The following is a 16,101-nucleotide window of genomic DNA, read 5'->3' as shown; positions in this document are numbered from 1 at the left end:
AGTTTCCTTGAACTTTGTTTTGAAACATTCAGTAGCGGATTAGCCTGATTTTTTTCTTGTAGAGCAATTCTTCTGCATATAGTTTGACACGAGCTTTGTGATTGTTTTGGCTTCAAGGCACTGCATGTGTCCAAGGACTACACAAGACAAGCGTGTAAATGGATTGTGTCCTTGCATTAGAATTCTTCCCCTTCCAGATCTGGTGTTATGAGTAAGTCTTAAGTACATATATGCGAACACACATGCTTAAACTAAGCTCCTCTGACCTTAGAACAGTTTGAAGACATCTGAGGGGCTATCTTCTTTCTTGTTTATGTCTCAATGTATACTTACATGAGTATTACAAGGTGTGCTAAACCTTTTTTAATGAGCTTTAGCAAATCAGCAGAGGGTGCTTCAAGGTGTGTGGGTTCTATCATTTCGCAAACTTGTGCCTCAAGAAAGGGGAAAGAAATGCCTTTTCACACTACTAGTGTACCTCGTCTCACCTATCCCCACCTTGGCTGTGGAGCTGTGGTGAATGGCCGATTCCCATTCGTTAGAAGATGTGTTGAATTAGCTATGCAGTGCATTTATGCCCTGGGGCAAGTTCCTTTCCAGAGCACAGCGCAGGAAGATTCTCCACTGAAGTGGAGAGTAAAATTTTTATGAACTGGGACTTGAACACTCAAGTGCTGTAATATGCTTTCAGCTAATTTCATCTTTAAATACAGATAATGAATCCACTTCAGTTTGTACTCAGATAAGAAACGTCATTCTGTATGAATGCAAGTATCTATAAAAAATGGATGACTTTTACAAATCGGTCATAGCTTAGATACTTCTTTTTACATGATTTAAACTAGATTGATAAGGTTATACTGATGTAAATTAATCAGGGCATTGGGCTGTGTATTGGAGGAAAACGTGATTTATAAAACTGCGTAATTATTACTGTAGATACTTGTGCTCAAGAAAACCCCTTATTTTAAAAGCCGATACAGTGGGGATGCAAAGGCAGCTATGAAAGCCAGGTGGGGCACATTAAAGATCATGAAATGCTTTTGGGATAATTAAATCCCGAAGATCCACAGGGCCTTGATTCCCAGGCCCTGGTATGAGGTATCAGGCTGGAGCTGCTCTGGGATACCTGTATTTTAGAGCAGAAAATGTAACAGGGTTTCATGACAGTCTCCTGGTGCTGTTCAGGGAAAAATAATAATTAAGAATAAAACCCCCTTAATTAATAAGTGTCATTATTATTTCAGCTTCAGCTAAGCTGAGATACTGGGAAAAAGCAACATGTTCTGTTTGTCATTTCTGTTTGTGTTATTTCATAGGAAATTTAACCTGTCGTTTACTCAGGTGTTTTAGGTGCCAAACCTTTCCAGCAGCTTGCCGTGAAGTGTCTGTTATTCCATGAAAACATTTCCTTTCTCATATGGTGTATCACCAAACCATTGTCAAATTCCCTAGCCGTTCTGAGAAGAGTGAGTTTGCATGGATATAGCACAGTATGATCATTTAACACATCCCAGTTTACTGACAAAGTTTGCTTTTGTCCACTGTACCAAATGTAATCATATGGTATATAAATAGAAACCTGTACTACAAAAGACAAGAGTTCAACGTGTGTCATCCTGTGCCTGTTTCCAAACCAGGGGGTGGAATGGCTGTTCATAACATGCAGTTTTTGACTGCAGAAAACAGAGAGTGCAAGCAAGCGGCTCGGCTGCCAGTTCTTGCACAAAGCTCTGGGGCAGCGGCTTGGATTTGAAATGCCCAGATATTTAAAAAAGTATTTCTTTTTTATTAACGGTGTGCCCTTTGGAGACCCAGCATCTTTCTGGTGGTGAAGTAATGGGTGATGTAGTTTAAATTACCCATGGCTGTGGTGTAGCGGGGAGCCAGAACAGAGCGGCTGGGAGTGTTTCAGAGCTTTGCTGGCTTTGGTTCTCACCTTTACCTCGGGAAGGGGCAGTGGAAGGCCCGTGCTCTCACAGATAATTGTGCACGCTAGCCCTGCCGAAACCCACCCTGTCGTGCCTGTGTTTCCTGACAGCTGCAGGGAGCGATCAAAGCCGGCAAAGGTGTGACATCTGCCATCGACCTCTGCCGCTTCCACGGAAACCGGGCGCTGGCGGCCCTGGAGCGCTTCCCTCCCTCCGAGGCCAGGGCCGCCTTGGCCAACATCGTCTACGCCGTGACCCGCTTTCCCTGACCCGCCGCCCCAGGAGGGGCTGCTCTCCTTCGGCCGGCAGGAGCACCGCGGCAGGGACCTCTCCAGCATCCCGCACCGCTGGTCACCCCGTCATCCCAACGGAGGGGCGCGCCGGCCGCCGCCGCCACCAGCAGAGTTCGGGAGGGGGGAGTTAAAAGAAGGTCAGCGCCGGCTCTCGCTTGCCGTGCCAGAAGCACACTTGAGGCTGCACCGGCAGAAATAATTAATGAGTGCCGTTAGCGTGACCTCAGCAAATGGACAGGAAATAAGTCGGTATTGATTGGGCACCGGCGGGGACGGCGCCAGGGCGGAGGCCGGTGGTTTTCCTGCCAGAGGGAGGGAGGGAGGGAGGGATGGATGGAGGGATGGAGGGGCGTGAAGATCCAGGTGTCACAGGAAACCTGCTCGAACCTGCCCAGGGAGAGCGAGCTGCCGGAGCCGGGAATTAACGTAGCCACTCACCAAGTGCCCTGGGAAGGGCAGTTTGGGGGTTAACGGGGGAAAATCCTCTGTCTGCCTGCGCGCAGTCCTGTCGCCTCACACTGTTTTTATGTATTCAAATGTAAAATTGCCCTGTGCTTAATGCTTTCCGTATTTGAGAAACTTCCTGAGAAAATGTGTCACGCATGGTAAGTAGGAGCTTTAAAATATTTAATCAAACATTAACTTGGCTCTGTTAAGGGAACGGATTGCCTGGGTTTTATATTGTGCGTATATGACATGTTGCTCTGGGTCAGAGGGGGTTTTCCAACTGTTCTGGGGGAGGGAATATCCCTCCCTCAAATCCAGCAGCTTGTTTCAACACAGTCTTGCACAAAAGAATTTCCTGGGTTTGTGACACTTGTGTTTAAGCCAAATAAATGTTCATTTGTAAGCCTAGACATCGGCCTTTGGCAGAAAGGAAGAAGGAATGTTCTTCTGTGCGCACAGTCTTTCACCACACTGAATGTAAAGCAGAAAATACTGGAGAAGTTTTGAACCTCAGTGTGTTGAATTTTGAAGTCCAGTTACAGGCAGCGTATAAGGTGTATCAGAAGCCTGCAATTTGAGACCGTCTCTGTTTTGTTCATAGGAAATGATTTTTGTGGTTTGCATGCATGCAATCTGAGAGCGCCGTTGACAAGAAGGCTGAGTTTACATAAATGATCTAGATTGAGACTCAGCTACCTTTCTTCCTTCTGTGGTGTAATTACAGCCCAATCTGGAGACAGCTAGCACAGCAAACAGATTTCATTACATCCCTCACTCAAACACTAAGTGGAGTTATTTCTGTTAAATTCTCCCCTCCCTCCTTCTCCCCCTGCACTCCTTCCCCTGTCACACAGCTTGTTTGTCATAGACCAGCATGTTGCATTCCACCGAATGCAAAATATAAATAAAAACTCTGTCCTCTAAAAATACACTGAAAATACACCATGCATATAATGTACGTAATATTCTCTGTAATATAAGCCTGTATTAAACCATAATAATTATATTTATCGTAAGCAACCATGAGGCACAATCTGTGGTTAGGAGCAGCATCCAGAGCTCAGGTCTCACTTTGTTCTGGAGAATGGCTTTGACACCAGGCCCCTTCTTGCTTGCACTTTCTTTCTCATGCCTGCCCTGGCATTCCCGAGACTCTGGCACTTCTGTTGCTGCAGCAGGATGGCTGGAGGCAGAAGGTGAGCACAAGCAGTGTGGATTAGCCAAGGCAGCAGCAGTCGCCGCCAGCCTTAGCTAACCACTGTTCATTTTCACCTGTGATGTTCCCAGAAGTTCTGCTAACTTAAAACATGTGCTCGAAAGAAATACCCAAATTCAGCCAGGGTCCTATTTCAGCTCTTTTTGGCTCTGCTTTTTACATCTAGTAGGAGCCATACATCATCTCTTTGTCTTTCCTCTATAATTGGTTGCTAATGATTTAGGCCTGCAAGAAGCTTGGGTCTGCTGGAGATATTCTGAGCCATCTCACCTCATTTGTGTGAAATAAATGTCAAACATGCTGCAAAACTGTGTACACCTGGTTTATTTTTTCATGAAAGTACATTTTTTCATTTGTACTTTGTATTAATAAAGGGAAATCAGCAAAAATTAATGGCTTTTATTTTGTATTTTTATCGCCAGAATGTTCCATTTCCTCTTAAACTATTCTTCAACCTTCATTTAAAAAAATCAACCTGAATTGCCCCTTGTCAATATTATCAGGTAATCCTGTATTTAATATTTGCCTGTAATTGTTGAGAAATTTTTCTTGTCTTGGTTTCTCCTGGTAAACTACAAGCAAATTATTATACCCCTCTGTCAAACTGGGTCATTGCTGTGTGTTAATATACTCCCTATGCTTTATACAATTTCTGAGCAATGGTGGAACCCTAAGGCTGCTCTGGCTTTACCTCCTTGATTCCCTATCCCCACCTGTCTGCACAAGGAGGCTGGGGAAAGGGAGGCCTGTGGTCTGAGGGATGGCTGATGAAGGTATTTGCACCATTTACTTCAGTTATCCACCTCCTCAACCAGACATACGTTCTGACTGCTCCTCCAAACTCATCCCAGGTCTTGTATTGCTGGACCATCCTGCAGGTGCACAAAATACAGGACAAGGTCCCGACTGCTGAATTCATCTCCTACAAAGAGCACGGCTGCAGTGGCTGGAATGGCTGTTTCACAGTTCTGTGATGGAAAGTCATTTAACTGCCAGCTGTGCGTTTCCAGTTCTGCAATTGCGGTAACACTGTATAAGAAGGTTGTTTGGGAAATGAGGTACTTCCAAGAATAGAAGTGTTGGCTGGAAGGGACTGCTGAAAGTCACCTAGTCAGTTCTCCCATTTGAAGTGGACTGTTGCCAACATGAAGTCTGGTCTTGGGAACCACCAGGGTTCCCTGTGCAGCCTTTCCCAGTGCTGCTCCACCTTCCTTGTGAAGGAGGTTTCCTATGTCCAGCATGAACATCCCTCACCATAACTAGTGGCTGTTGCCTCTTCTTTATCACCTGCCACTGCCAAGCATGGTTTGGATCTGCTATCTCTGCCGTGATTCCCTGTCCTGCAACTGTGTGATGCAGTTAAATTGCCCCATAGCCTCCTCTTACCGGCCAGAGCGGCCCCAGCTCTGTCAGTCCCTCCATGGCCATGTGTGCTAGGACCTGACTAATGGAGTAGCTCTCCAGTGGCCTGCATGACTTCTGTATCATCCCTGTTGTGCTGTGAGCCCAAAATAGGCCATTTCAGGGGCAGAGTCACTGAGAAGGGTAAGGAGGAGAACAAAACTTCACCCTGATGTGCTGGGGTTCTGTATAGCATCCCATATGCTGCTGTGTTTTGGATTCGTGACCAAAACAGCGTTCCTCATGCACCAATGTTTTCGCTATTGCTCAACTGTGCTCGTGTAGCAGTGGGGCTTTCTCTGCTCCTCACTCTGACACTCACTGGCTGGGTTGGTGATGGGCAGGGGGCTAGGAGGGGGTACTGCCGGAACAGCTGAGCTGAACTGACCACAGAGAGATTCTGCACCCTGTAACAACATGCTCAGAAATCAAACCTGGGGATGGGGTGTGGGCATCCAGCTCCAAGGGGTCTGCTGCCTGGGGATTGTCTGGGCATCAGTCAGCTGGTGGTGACTGTGTTTGCATAACTTGGGGATTTTAGTTCTCTTTTTTTCCCCCTTTTACCTGTTAAGCTGGTTTTAACAACACACAAATTGCTGTTGCCCTTCTGATTTCTCCTCCATCCCACTGTGTGTGCAGGTGCGCGGGGGGGGGGGGGGGGGGGGGGGGGCTGTGAAGTGCTTAGGTACTGCCCAGGGTGAGCCCACCACAGTCCTTTTTGGCACCCGGTGTCAGGTTTAGATAACAAGGTATTTGACCAGAGTATGCCAGAGGGAACTTAGTATAGCTGTTCAGCTGCTGCTGATCGTGATGCTGACTTACTTGTTCTTGACCCACTCCGCGTCATGCTCCCTCTCTTGCTGTACCTCAAATCTGAGTGTTAAAGGTTTGGCTTTTGCAGTTTGCTGTGCCGTGTAGTATTCCGTTGTGTTTTGCCTCGGAGAACGATGGTGAAAGCACTGGCCCTGAGCCTAATCTGGTAGTTGGGCTCTGCATTGCTGCTGTCCCAGTAGTTCGGGAACCATCTCGTGGAGACAATTAACAATTACACCTTTTCTTCTTTTCCTCTGAGAGCCAATTTGTGGAGGAAACAAAGAAAGGCAGCTTCCCCTTCATCTCCTGCAGGGTTTTTCACCTCGATAACAACGACTCTTCAGTATTTTCAACGTCCCTAGGTAATCAGAATGCTCACATGGGTGTGTCTCGAGAATCTGTTTCCAGCTTTTCCTTAGGTTAACTAACTGTTTAGGAAGGTCACACAGGGATGTGCCCTGAGGCAGCGTGGAAGGGTGTGTGGGAGAATACGGGCAGGTACCCAGAACAGTTTTCACCTCGGATGGTGTGGGACTTGGCCCCCCAACAACTGCAGGATCCTGATAAAGTGACACAGCATTTGAGAAAAGGATGCCCTGGCAGTGCTAAAGGGACACAACTTCTTGTGCTCACGTGCCTACCAAGGGGGGCAGGGGCAGAGGCAGAGGGTCTCTGGATCTGACCACATAGAAAGGGGCACTGTGGCTAAGACAGAGATCCAACACTCATTTCTGGTCACCCCTGTAAGTCAAGAAGAAGTGGCGGAAGCAGAAGTTGACTCATTCAGTCTGAGAGGAAGAAGCTGCTCTTAAGAGGGAGCAGGGGGAGGAATCAGAGAGGCATCTGGTTGTGCAGCAGAGCAGCCACAAGAACAGGAGGGGAAAGACAGAAATCATCAGCTCCTCATCTCTGAGTGAGCTGCAAGATACGCATGAGGATCACAGCCATCAACCTAGTGAGCTAATTATCAACTGGCTGCTCCAATGCTGGGAAGCATTGGAGCCCCAGCACTGGAATGTCACCTGGGGCTGACGTTCAGGAATTAGAGGGCAAGGAAGCCCAGCATCTGGGATCCCTCATGAGGGGATGGGGCATCAACAAAGGGATTGAAAAAGGAGCAACAATTGGCAGTCTCTGGAGGCAGCTCCTGTTGAGTGTGGAGGAAGGGCATCTCCTTAAGGAAGATGTTGTAAGCTATTGAGACAAGTGGATAACCACTGGGAGTGGTATCCAGTACCTGAGGGAATTAGCAGTGATACAGGTCACCTACAGCAGCCTGGACAACAACCAGGTATCTGAAGACCAGTGCATAAGTTCCATGGGGTGGAAGTTTGCATGGAACACACCATCATCATACACCAATACCTTGGTGCTAATGGGTTGGCCAGACATGGAGGCCCCAACTGTGAGTAGATTGGCCAACCAGCACCACCAATCTGAAGAGAATCTCTCTTCCACCCCACCTCTACAGGCCTGTGTCTCAGCAAGGGAGAGACTGTCCCAGTGGCTCCAGCTGTTGGAAGACGGTATGTCTTCCTCCTCGCCCATACCAGCCGTCAAGTAAGCTGTTCACCGCCAAAGGGAAAGGGTACCACACGCACATTTGCATGCCATGCTGTGGTTCTGTATGCACCACCACAAGCAGCACATGAGGAAGTGATGAGGTGAGCCCACTTAGAAGCTGGGGTATGTGAATTGCGAGGAAAAACAGTGGCCAAAAAGGGTCCATACAGGAAAATTACTGATCCAGTTGCTGTTAAGCAATTCCCCAGACAGAGTAGAAGGGCTGGTACCCCTTCTGACCTTAATATGGAACTTCCAGTTTGCAGTTACAAGAATCAGGTAATGAGGGGCCATGCCTCCAGCCAGGTGGAGGAAAGGGACAAGTTTATCAGACTGTGTGGGTTTGATGGCCTGGCACACCTGATCAGATGGCTGTGCGCCTCCTAATGTAACCCAGGGTAGGCCTTGCCTTATTTGCAGTAACAAGTGCACCATATTCAACTTAGCATCCAACTCGATAGAAGTTGCTAAAAGGTTGAAAAGCTCTTTTTAATTTCATGGAAACTTGAAGGAAGAATTCTCTGGAGTGGCTGGGGAACACTGCCCCACGCAGTGTTAAAGATGCCAGACCAGCCTCCTCGGGGTAAACCTGCTGGTGAGATCTCTCCATTGCTTTTTGTTCTGAGAAGATAGTGTTTGTATTTTCATAGATGTAGAAGGCTAACTTAAGCAACTGCATCACGCTCAGGTTAATCAAGGAAGTGGCTTCTGGGTCATACTGTTGGCTGTTGCTACTCTCATCAACTACTTCAATCTTGCAGAGAAGTGAGGCATCAAAACTTTTTATTCTTTGTAGTCTTCAAAGTACTTTTACCTGCACAGTGTCTTATCAAAAATAAAGTGAAAGCTTTTCGGTCTCTCAAAGCAGCTCAAAGGGAAGAATATTTCCAGTTCTGGAACCGAGCTGTTCTGACAGTCTTTTCATTAAATTATCTTATTTTTCCTTTCAGGAACCAATCCTTAAAATGCATTGATTATTTACATAATTAGCATTCACGTGTTTCTCTTCTAGGGTAAGCCTGTTTGTCTACAGCTAAGAGTGAGTAGCCATTAAGCTAAAATTCTGCACTAAATGCCTTTAAACTACCCAACAAGATAAAGCACAGATCTGGCTCGCTGTAAGTTGTGAATAGGAGAGAGGGCTACAAACAACTTGGCAATCGATACAGGACAGCTTCGCACAATCACCTTTGTCCGCATCTCCAGGCGGTTGCACCCGTGCGTGACTCTGCCCTCAGCTCCCCTTGCTGCCGAATTCACCGCCACCAACATCAGCCAGAGGAACGCGCTGGCTCCCCCACGTGTAGGAGATGGGTTCTCTGCTGTCCGCGAAGCTGACTTGAATTCTTTCCCATTTGCAAAGTGCTTGCTTTTGTCACGGTACATCTCTGGAGGAAAAGCAGCCTTGTTCTCCAAAACAGAAACAGCAACAAGAGGACTTACTGAGCTGGAAAGCAGCATTCTGCACTGTTCTACCGACTTCATGTGATGATATTGTAAGTCTACTTGCAGCAGAAAACAGGGACTAGTATCACACAAGAATGTTACTCTTGGCTAATAGGGACAGCCAGGTGTCCCACTGACAGCTAAAACAGTAGTTCTCAGATTTATCTGGGATTTAAGGCATTTCCTTATAAAATTCATTTTGAGGCATATTTTGATACGATTGTATAGGAGAATTGCAGTTTTGCAGCAACATCATAAAAAATCTTGGTTTAAAATTTTCTTCTTTACCCCATTGCACTTTGCCTTCCTTCCTTCTCCTCTTCCCTCAAACATCACAGACTGAAAATACACTGATTTATTATTAGAACTATGGTCAACATTTACAGTTGTAAGATTGTACACAAAAGTGAGTATTGTACTTGCACCGAAAACAGCATCTTAAACCTATATTATTTTTTTATGTCTTCAATGTTTACAGCAACTGACTTGCATCAACTGCAAGGTTCAAATTTCAGCACTTATTATATGTCAAATTATAAAAACGAAATGCTATATGGAAGTAATTAGAAAAATCTAAACCAAGTACTGATAGAGCAGAGTACTTCCCCCCCCCCCCCCCCCCGAGAAACATAAACTCTCATTTTAGAAAGCTTTAAACTCTGCAGATGAGCAGGATGCTTTCTGGATGTGACCAGCTTATCCGAAACAGTGTGATTAGGAAATGAAGCATTTCTCCCTCTTGGCTAGTTTTGATGAAAGCTCTCCAACTTGCACATTGTGTCTGAACATTTCTTCATTCATAGCATGTGCCCATCGAAAACTGTTTTCTGCTTGCAGCATGTCAGCTGTACTATTTATAAGCCAGTCGAACAATGCTAACTAGAGGCAGTAAAAGGTGTGTTTCATATGCAAATCGCTAGCAATAATTTTCTACAATTACACTTAGTTGCTCGCATCATTATTTTCATAAGAAATGGGTTTAGCAGGAGAACATTACAGCAAAAATGTCTGTATTAGTAAGTCTTATTTTTTATCAAACAATTTTGTTGCTTTTGTCAACCTATGGAAGTTAATATGTTAACATCTTACATAAGAGTTCAAAAACTGTGAATATCCCAACCTCTGCTCAGATGCTGTTTGCACACAAACAATTCTAGATGGCTTTTAGATGTACATAGAGACTAAGATAATATACCTCTGCAGGAAAATGACCAGGGTTTAAACATCTAGTATTTCCTAAAGATCACCGCTGCTGCTGCTAAAAGTGGTCGCATTACAAATGACTGGAAGTATTTCTTATATAAACTTTTATGGAAAGTAATTGCTTTCAATCACGTTCTATTGTAGTAATAACCACGAAGCAGGTGGGGGGTTTCTGTTCTTCATGTAAAGCCACATCTCCACACCTACACTTTTAATTAAAATAATAGTTCCAGATTAAATTTTTCTAATTTCAAAGGCAAATTTCTGTTGGATAAAATGCATTCATGTATTAACTACGTGATTGTTCTCAAAGTCATTACCATAGGGTAGGTATGACTGGGTTATACTAGATGGGTTATAACTAGGTGGGTTAAAGCATCTTGCAACCATCAACCAGAAATCCATGTTCAGAAGGGAAGGTTCCCATCCACCCACAGTGCAAGATTCAGGAGTGGCTTCCCAATAGTAGTGAGGGTAAAGACCTAAAAGGGAAGATCACTAGCAGCTTTTAAGACAGTGAGTTGCTTGTGAAAGGGACTGTATAACATGATGGCCATGATAGAAGCAGCTGGGTCTCAAAAAAAATGGGCTGTGTCAGTTTCAGGTTCTTAAACAAAGAGGATTCCTTACATAAGGATTTCTGCAATCTGGATATTGCTATTTCCATTAAATAATAATAATAAAAAAAGGGTTTACATAGAACAAAAATAGAGCAAATCAGACAGCTGAGTTCTCAGAGAAACCTACTTTCCTATGTTGCTTAACAAAATACGTATTTTTTAGTTTTGTTGCAAATATTTGAACTTGTCATATCTTAATGAGGTATGAGACTGTGCAGCAGGCCCAAGAAATGATTTCTCTATATAATGAACAGGATATGGAACTGAGTGTTAGGCACACAAAGGAGAGTGTACTGTTTGCACTTGGACTGGGAGATATGGATGTTTTTGAGAGATAGGACTTTAGGGGCTATATTTACCCCTTCTGGATATAAGACAGAATTTTGCAAACAGACCTTTACGGGATAAATGTTTGATCATTCAGAATTAGTTATGGCGTGGATAATACAATGACTGTGCATTAAGTGAGCATTATTTCATTTTAACTGCAAAGCTGTGAAATAGCATACAATGGCGCAGTTCTTGGCTGAATTAACATCAAGAGAACTGTGATTTCATTGCCAAGTGATTAAAAGAGGCTTATGTTTCCAAGAGTGAAGTTGCTCAGATTTGTCAGTTTTTAAACAGTTATGGATGCAACTGATGTCTAAGTAAACTGCTGCAACACAGAAGGAGATTTTAGGTTGCTCGCTGGCTTAGTTACTCTATTCTTGAAGCTCTGTTACATTTCTGTGCTACTCCATCTTCCACTGCAGCTTTGATCTGATTTTTATTTTAAGCTTTTATATCAAATTCTCCTTCCTTTGGTGCTCAACTGTTACATAGCTGCTGTCTTGCCAGTACGCTCTGGTGCCACTTCAGTCTTGAAAATGTTGTGGGTTTTTTTTTTTTATAATGAATGTTCATTTCTTCAAAACTTTTTCTCAGTGAGCTAAATTCCAAGTGTAAGATTTCCAACCCACATGCACCTGCAGATGAACCGGCCTTTTTTTTTCAAATCCAGAGATTCCATGTGGATTCAGGTTCAGGTTAGATATAAGGAGGAAATTCTTTCCTGTGAGGGTGGTGAGGCACTGGAATGGGTTGCCCAGGGAAGTTGTGAATGCTCCATCCCTGGCAGTGTTCAAGGCCAGGTTGGACGAAGCCTTGGGTGAGATGGTTTAGTGTGAGGTGTCCCTGCCCATGGCAGGGGGATTGGAACTAGATGAACTTAAGGTTCTTTCCAACCCTAACCTATGATTCTCTATTTTGACATCCTCAATTTGGCAAGCGATACAATTATGATATTTCTTGCCCATCTCTGTGAAGTGTAGCTGAACAGCAATTCTTCAAAGTTTCCAACAACATCTATCCTTGTACCCAAGAACAAGAGCCAGGGTTGTTACAAAATTTAAAAAACAGAAGACAGAGTCATGTAACAATTTTGTTTCTCAGAAAAAATAAATGCAATTATATTAACTGGCACTCTGAACCAGTATTCCCAACCAGTATAATACGTTGCTGGCAGATCCCTCCAACACTACTTGCAGCATAGAAGACTAAAAATATAAATGAAGTTCAGGTGTCTGCCACTGTTCTTCTCTGCCTAGGTTATAGCAGTGTATGGATATTGCTGGAAGCACATTACTTGTTCAGTATTGTTGCCTGTGGGCCAACAGAGGTTCTAAATATTACTGCGCAATGTGTCCATACATGTCCTTTCACTCTGACTGGCAGTGAAAAGCATTAAGGTATGTGAAGCTGTTTATTATGTCGCCTTATTTGCCATTAAATATTTTGGTTAAACTTTGAATTGCAGACTATGTTTTACTGCAAATCAGGTATCGGATGAGTTAATTGGACTGATTTTTTTCATGGTGCCTCTCAGTTTCCTTCAAAGTCCTAAAAATCACTTTGGTTTTTAATTTTAATCCTAGGTGGAAGATCAAAACCTGGATGCTTTCTTTTTTTTTGTTTTTTTTGGCAAACCTATTCAGTCTCCCTGACATCTATTTTATATCCAATACATGCCTAATTTAAGGTGAATTCCAAGCTGCCTAATTTAAGAACCTGATGAATTTTGGTGAGTCAGTCCCCAATTCCTGACGTCACACATATGGTTAGTGGAAAGAGCTCAACTGGACACCTGCCACAAGGGCAAGGGGTAGCCTACCTGACTTCCCTCTGGAGGGCAATCCAGCCCATTTGCTCAAGTCCATTTCAACCCTATCCAGCACATAGGAACCCGCAGTAAATATGAGCCTCCATCCACTAGGCCATCCCTAGGGCAAAGCACCCTTCCAGTGGCAGCTTTCACACCACACTTGGTAAAGAAACCACGCCGTATTCCAGAGGACAGCTGCTGAGCTCTGGGCTTACTTGCAAGAGGGGCACCCACCCTGCCTGCTGCACACATGGTGCACCAGCAGCACAGGAATGCACTAGAAGTCATCCCGAGAACAGGTAGCAGGAAGCCTCGGTACTGGTGGGGGCTTGTTTCCTGGGGGCTTGTTTTCCCATTAGGGTCTTAATGTAAAATGCATGTAAGTTTCAAGGAACTGGCTTTGCACACTGGAGTCCTCTCATCGCTGAAGCTGTTTTCTTGTCTGCTTTCCTTCCTAACTCCCTGACTCTTGTGTCTGGCTGCAAGGTGGCCTAGTTTCAAGATGTGTGGCAGAGAAAAGTGACAGACGATGTACTGGTACCATAGCAATACTTTTTACAGAATCAAAATGCCAAAATTAGTTGGTGCTGAAAGTGCTTTCGACATCTCATGCGGCATCCCTGCCTGCTGAATGCTCTAAGTAAGCTATTGCAAGGATCTATAAGAAAGAAGCATCGCTGAAGGTTTCAAGGTTTCATGTTTATTCCAAATGCATGTGGCACAGGAAGCACAAAGGCCTCTAAATTTAGGGTCATTCTTTTGGCCATGTTGCTGTACCAACCTTCAGCATAGTGAGCTGTTCTGACTCCCAGCACAGGGCCTACTGCTGTGAGGAGTACTGCCAGCTCTGCTGCCTCCCTGCCCACCTCTGTGGTTCCTCACCACTGTCCAGCGGAATCTCGAGCTGACCGTATCCTTTAACTAGTACAGAGAGGGCATTCTCCAGGAGGAGGGCTGGCAACTGCCAGTTTCTATGGGTAAACCTCAAGGAGCCTTCACAGTCCACCCTTACAGAACTCCATACAACTGCAAATGCTGCTTTCAGCGTTCAGGGACTCTGAACACATTTTTTGTTGGCGGTGATGGCTGAAGTCTGGTTGCAGTTTGGTCAGGTCAGCAACGGCCTGTTGCACTCGAGAGCAATGGTGATTTTTTTCCTGAAGAGCTCTCTCGCTGGAGCACCACAACTCCCCTCCCTGGTGACCTGGAAGTTTTGAGAGATTGCTGCAGTGTCACAGAGTGGCTTTTGAGCCAAAGGCATGAAGGGGGGAAAAAAATGAATGTTTGAATAAATGACTTGTATAGCACAAGTTCAAATGGTAAAAAAATGGGACTTGTCTGGCCGAGAAGCCAATCTAAGCTTGCTACCTGCATTGCCTGGAGACAACTCGGCTCACTCCCTTTCCAATGAATGCTGTTATTGCAACAATATGCTTGTGCTTCTTTATGCTTAGCTGAGGCCCTTCAGGTCTCCTCCTGGGCTTGGGTCCCTAGTAGCTACAATGCCTCAGGCCAGTACTATAGAGCAGAAATGAGGTGGAGTTCAAACTGACAAGTATTTTCTCAAGGGCTCTGAAAGTGAATTTGGGATTCCACTGGCTTGCTCTTGCCTTATGGTTGCCTTTCCTTAACCCCACTAAGTGAAGCATTCAAGTAAAATCCAACTGAGATCTAGCACTACTTAGCAGCTGGGCCAAGTGTTGAAAGGTGGTACCCTTTAAGCAAACCTTCAATCAGCCTTACAATAAATGGAGAGGGCAAATTGTATTATAAACTTCAGTCTTCATAGTGCTAACTATAGGCTCAGAAAAGTTATCAGAAGTGCTCTTTATCTCTGAAGAGTGAATAAGTTGCTAACTGCATGTCCTGGGTTCAGCAGTAGCAGTCATTTTTCTCCTTCTTGGTAGCTGGTGCGGTGCAGTGTTTTGACTTTCAGCTCGGGAATAGAGCTGATAACAATGATGCTTTGGTTTGACCAAGGACTTTGTGAGCCTCATGCTCTGCCAGGGAGGAGGGGAAGCTGGGAGGAAGCAGAGACAGGACACCTGACCCAAACTGACCAAAGAGCTATTCCATACCACAGCACGTCATGCCCAGGATGTAACTGGGAGTTAGCTGGAAGGGCTGGGGGACTGCAGGGTTGGAGGAGGTATCGGTCGGTGCTTTGGGCTGGGGGGGGCGAGTTATTGGTTGGCTGGTGGTGAGGTGTTGTATTCTCTCCCCTTGTTATTTCCTTTATCATTATTATCATTGGTGGTAGCAGTAGTGATTTGTGTTACACCTTAGTTACTAAACTGTTCTTATCTCAACCCGTGGGAGTTGCATTGATTCTCCTCTCTGTCCCTCCGGGAGTAGGGGGAGGGAAAGAAGTTGGAGGGGGCGGAGTGAGTGAACGAGCTGTTTGACTGGGTTTAAACCATGATACTGCAGAACAGGCATTAGCAAAATGTATACTCCATTCAAGCGATTCATCAGAGGAGTTCCAATGCTGTTAGTCCCTGCTTTTAAGGGCTCCTTTAAACAGCTGTCTATTAATAACAATAACAAAAAGAGCAGTGAAGTTAAAATCAACAAACTATTATCTGTTAGGATTATTCATGGAATATGACACTGTGAACACACTAAAAGCCCTAAATGCCAAATTTAGACAAGCAACATGAAGTGGAAGAGGGAAATTTTAGAGAACTGCTTCTGACGGAAGTGCTAAAAATGTGAAACGGTGAGGATTTTTTATCTCAAGAGCCATTCTTGGTATTGTTCAGTTCTAAGGCAAGTGCAGCTATCTAGAGAAGTGCTGAATTAGTTATGGGGCAGAAGATTTATCTGGGATTTTTTCCCAGTTCTCTCTCGTGTATGTTTTGACTTGTTTTAATATTTACTTTTACTAAAAACCAACGACAGCTTCTTACAGTGAAATGCAGTTTCAGAGATAACAAATGAAAGATTTAGCTCTAAAATTCACAGCAGTGCCCAGAGCTCCCGTGTGTCACCTGCAATTTACTTGCTACTTGCCCAGTGTGATTTG

General features: G+C 44.7%; 1 protein-coding gene across 3 annotated transcripts in view; it reads left to right on the top strand.

The window, feature by feature from the left end:
* Positions 1–2,558, top strand: part of PDSS2 (decaprenyl diphosphate synthase subunit 2) — a 119,318-nt gene extending 116,760 nt beyond the window's left edge. For all 3 annotated transcript variants that reach the window (XM_057404707.1, XM_057404706.1, XM_057404705.1), the window contains one exon: positions 2,042–2,558. In XM_057404707.1, coding sequence (XP_057260690.1) covers positions 2,042–2,200 — 159 coding nt within the window. In that variant the 3' untranslated portion in view covers positions 2,201–2,558. The remainder of the gene's footprint in view (positions 1–2,041) is intronic.
* The last annotated feature ends 13,543 nt before the right edge of the window (positions 2,559–16,101 follow it).

This window comes from Pezoporus wallicus, unplaced genomic scaffold, assembly GCF_028554395.1.
Source record: "Pezoporus wallicus isolate ANWC-B61680 ecotype Strahan unplaced genomic scaffold, APGP_CSIRO_Pwel_v1 contig_6923, whole genome shotgun sequence".
Classification (NCBI taxonomy): domain Eukaryota; kingdom Metazoa; phylum Chordata; class Aves; order Psittaciformes; family Psittacidae; genus Pezoporus; species Pezoporus wallicus.
Note: the sequence above shows the minus strand (reverse complement) of the source record. Positions and strands in the feature narration are given on the sequence as shown.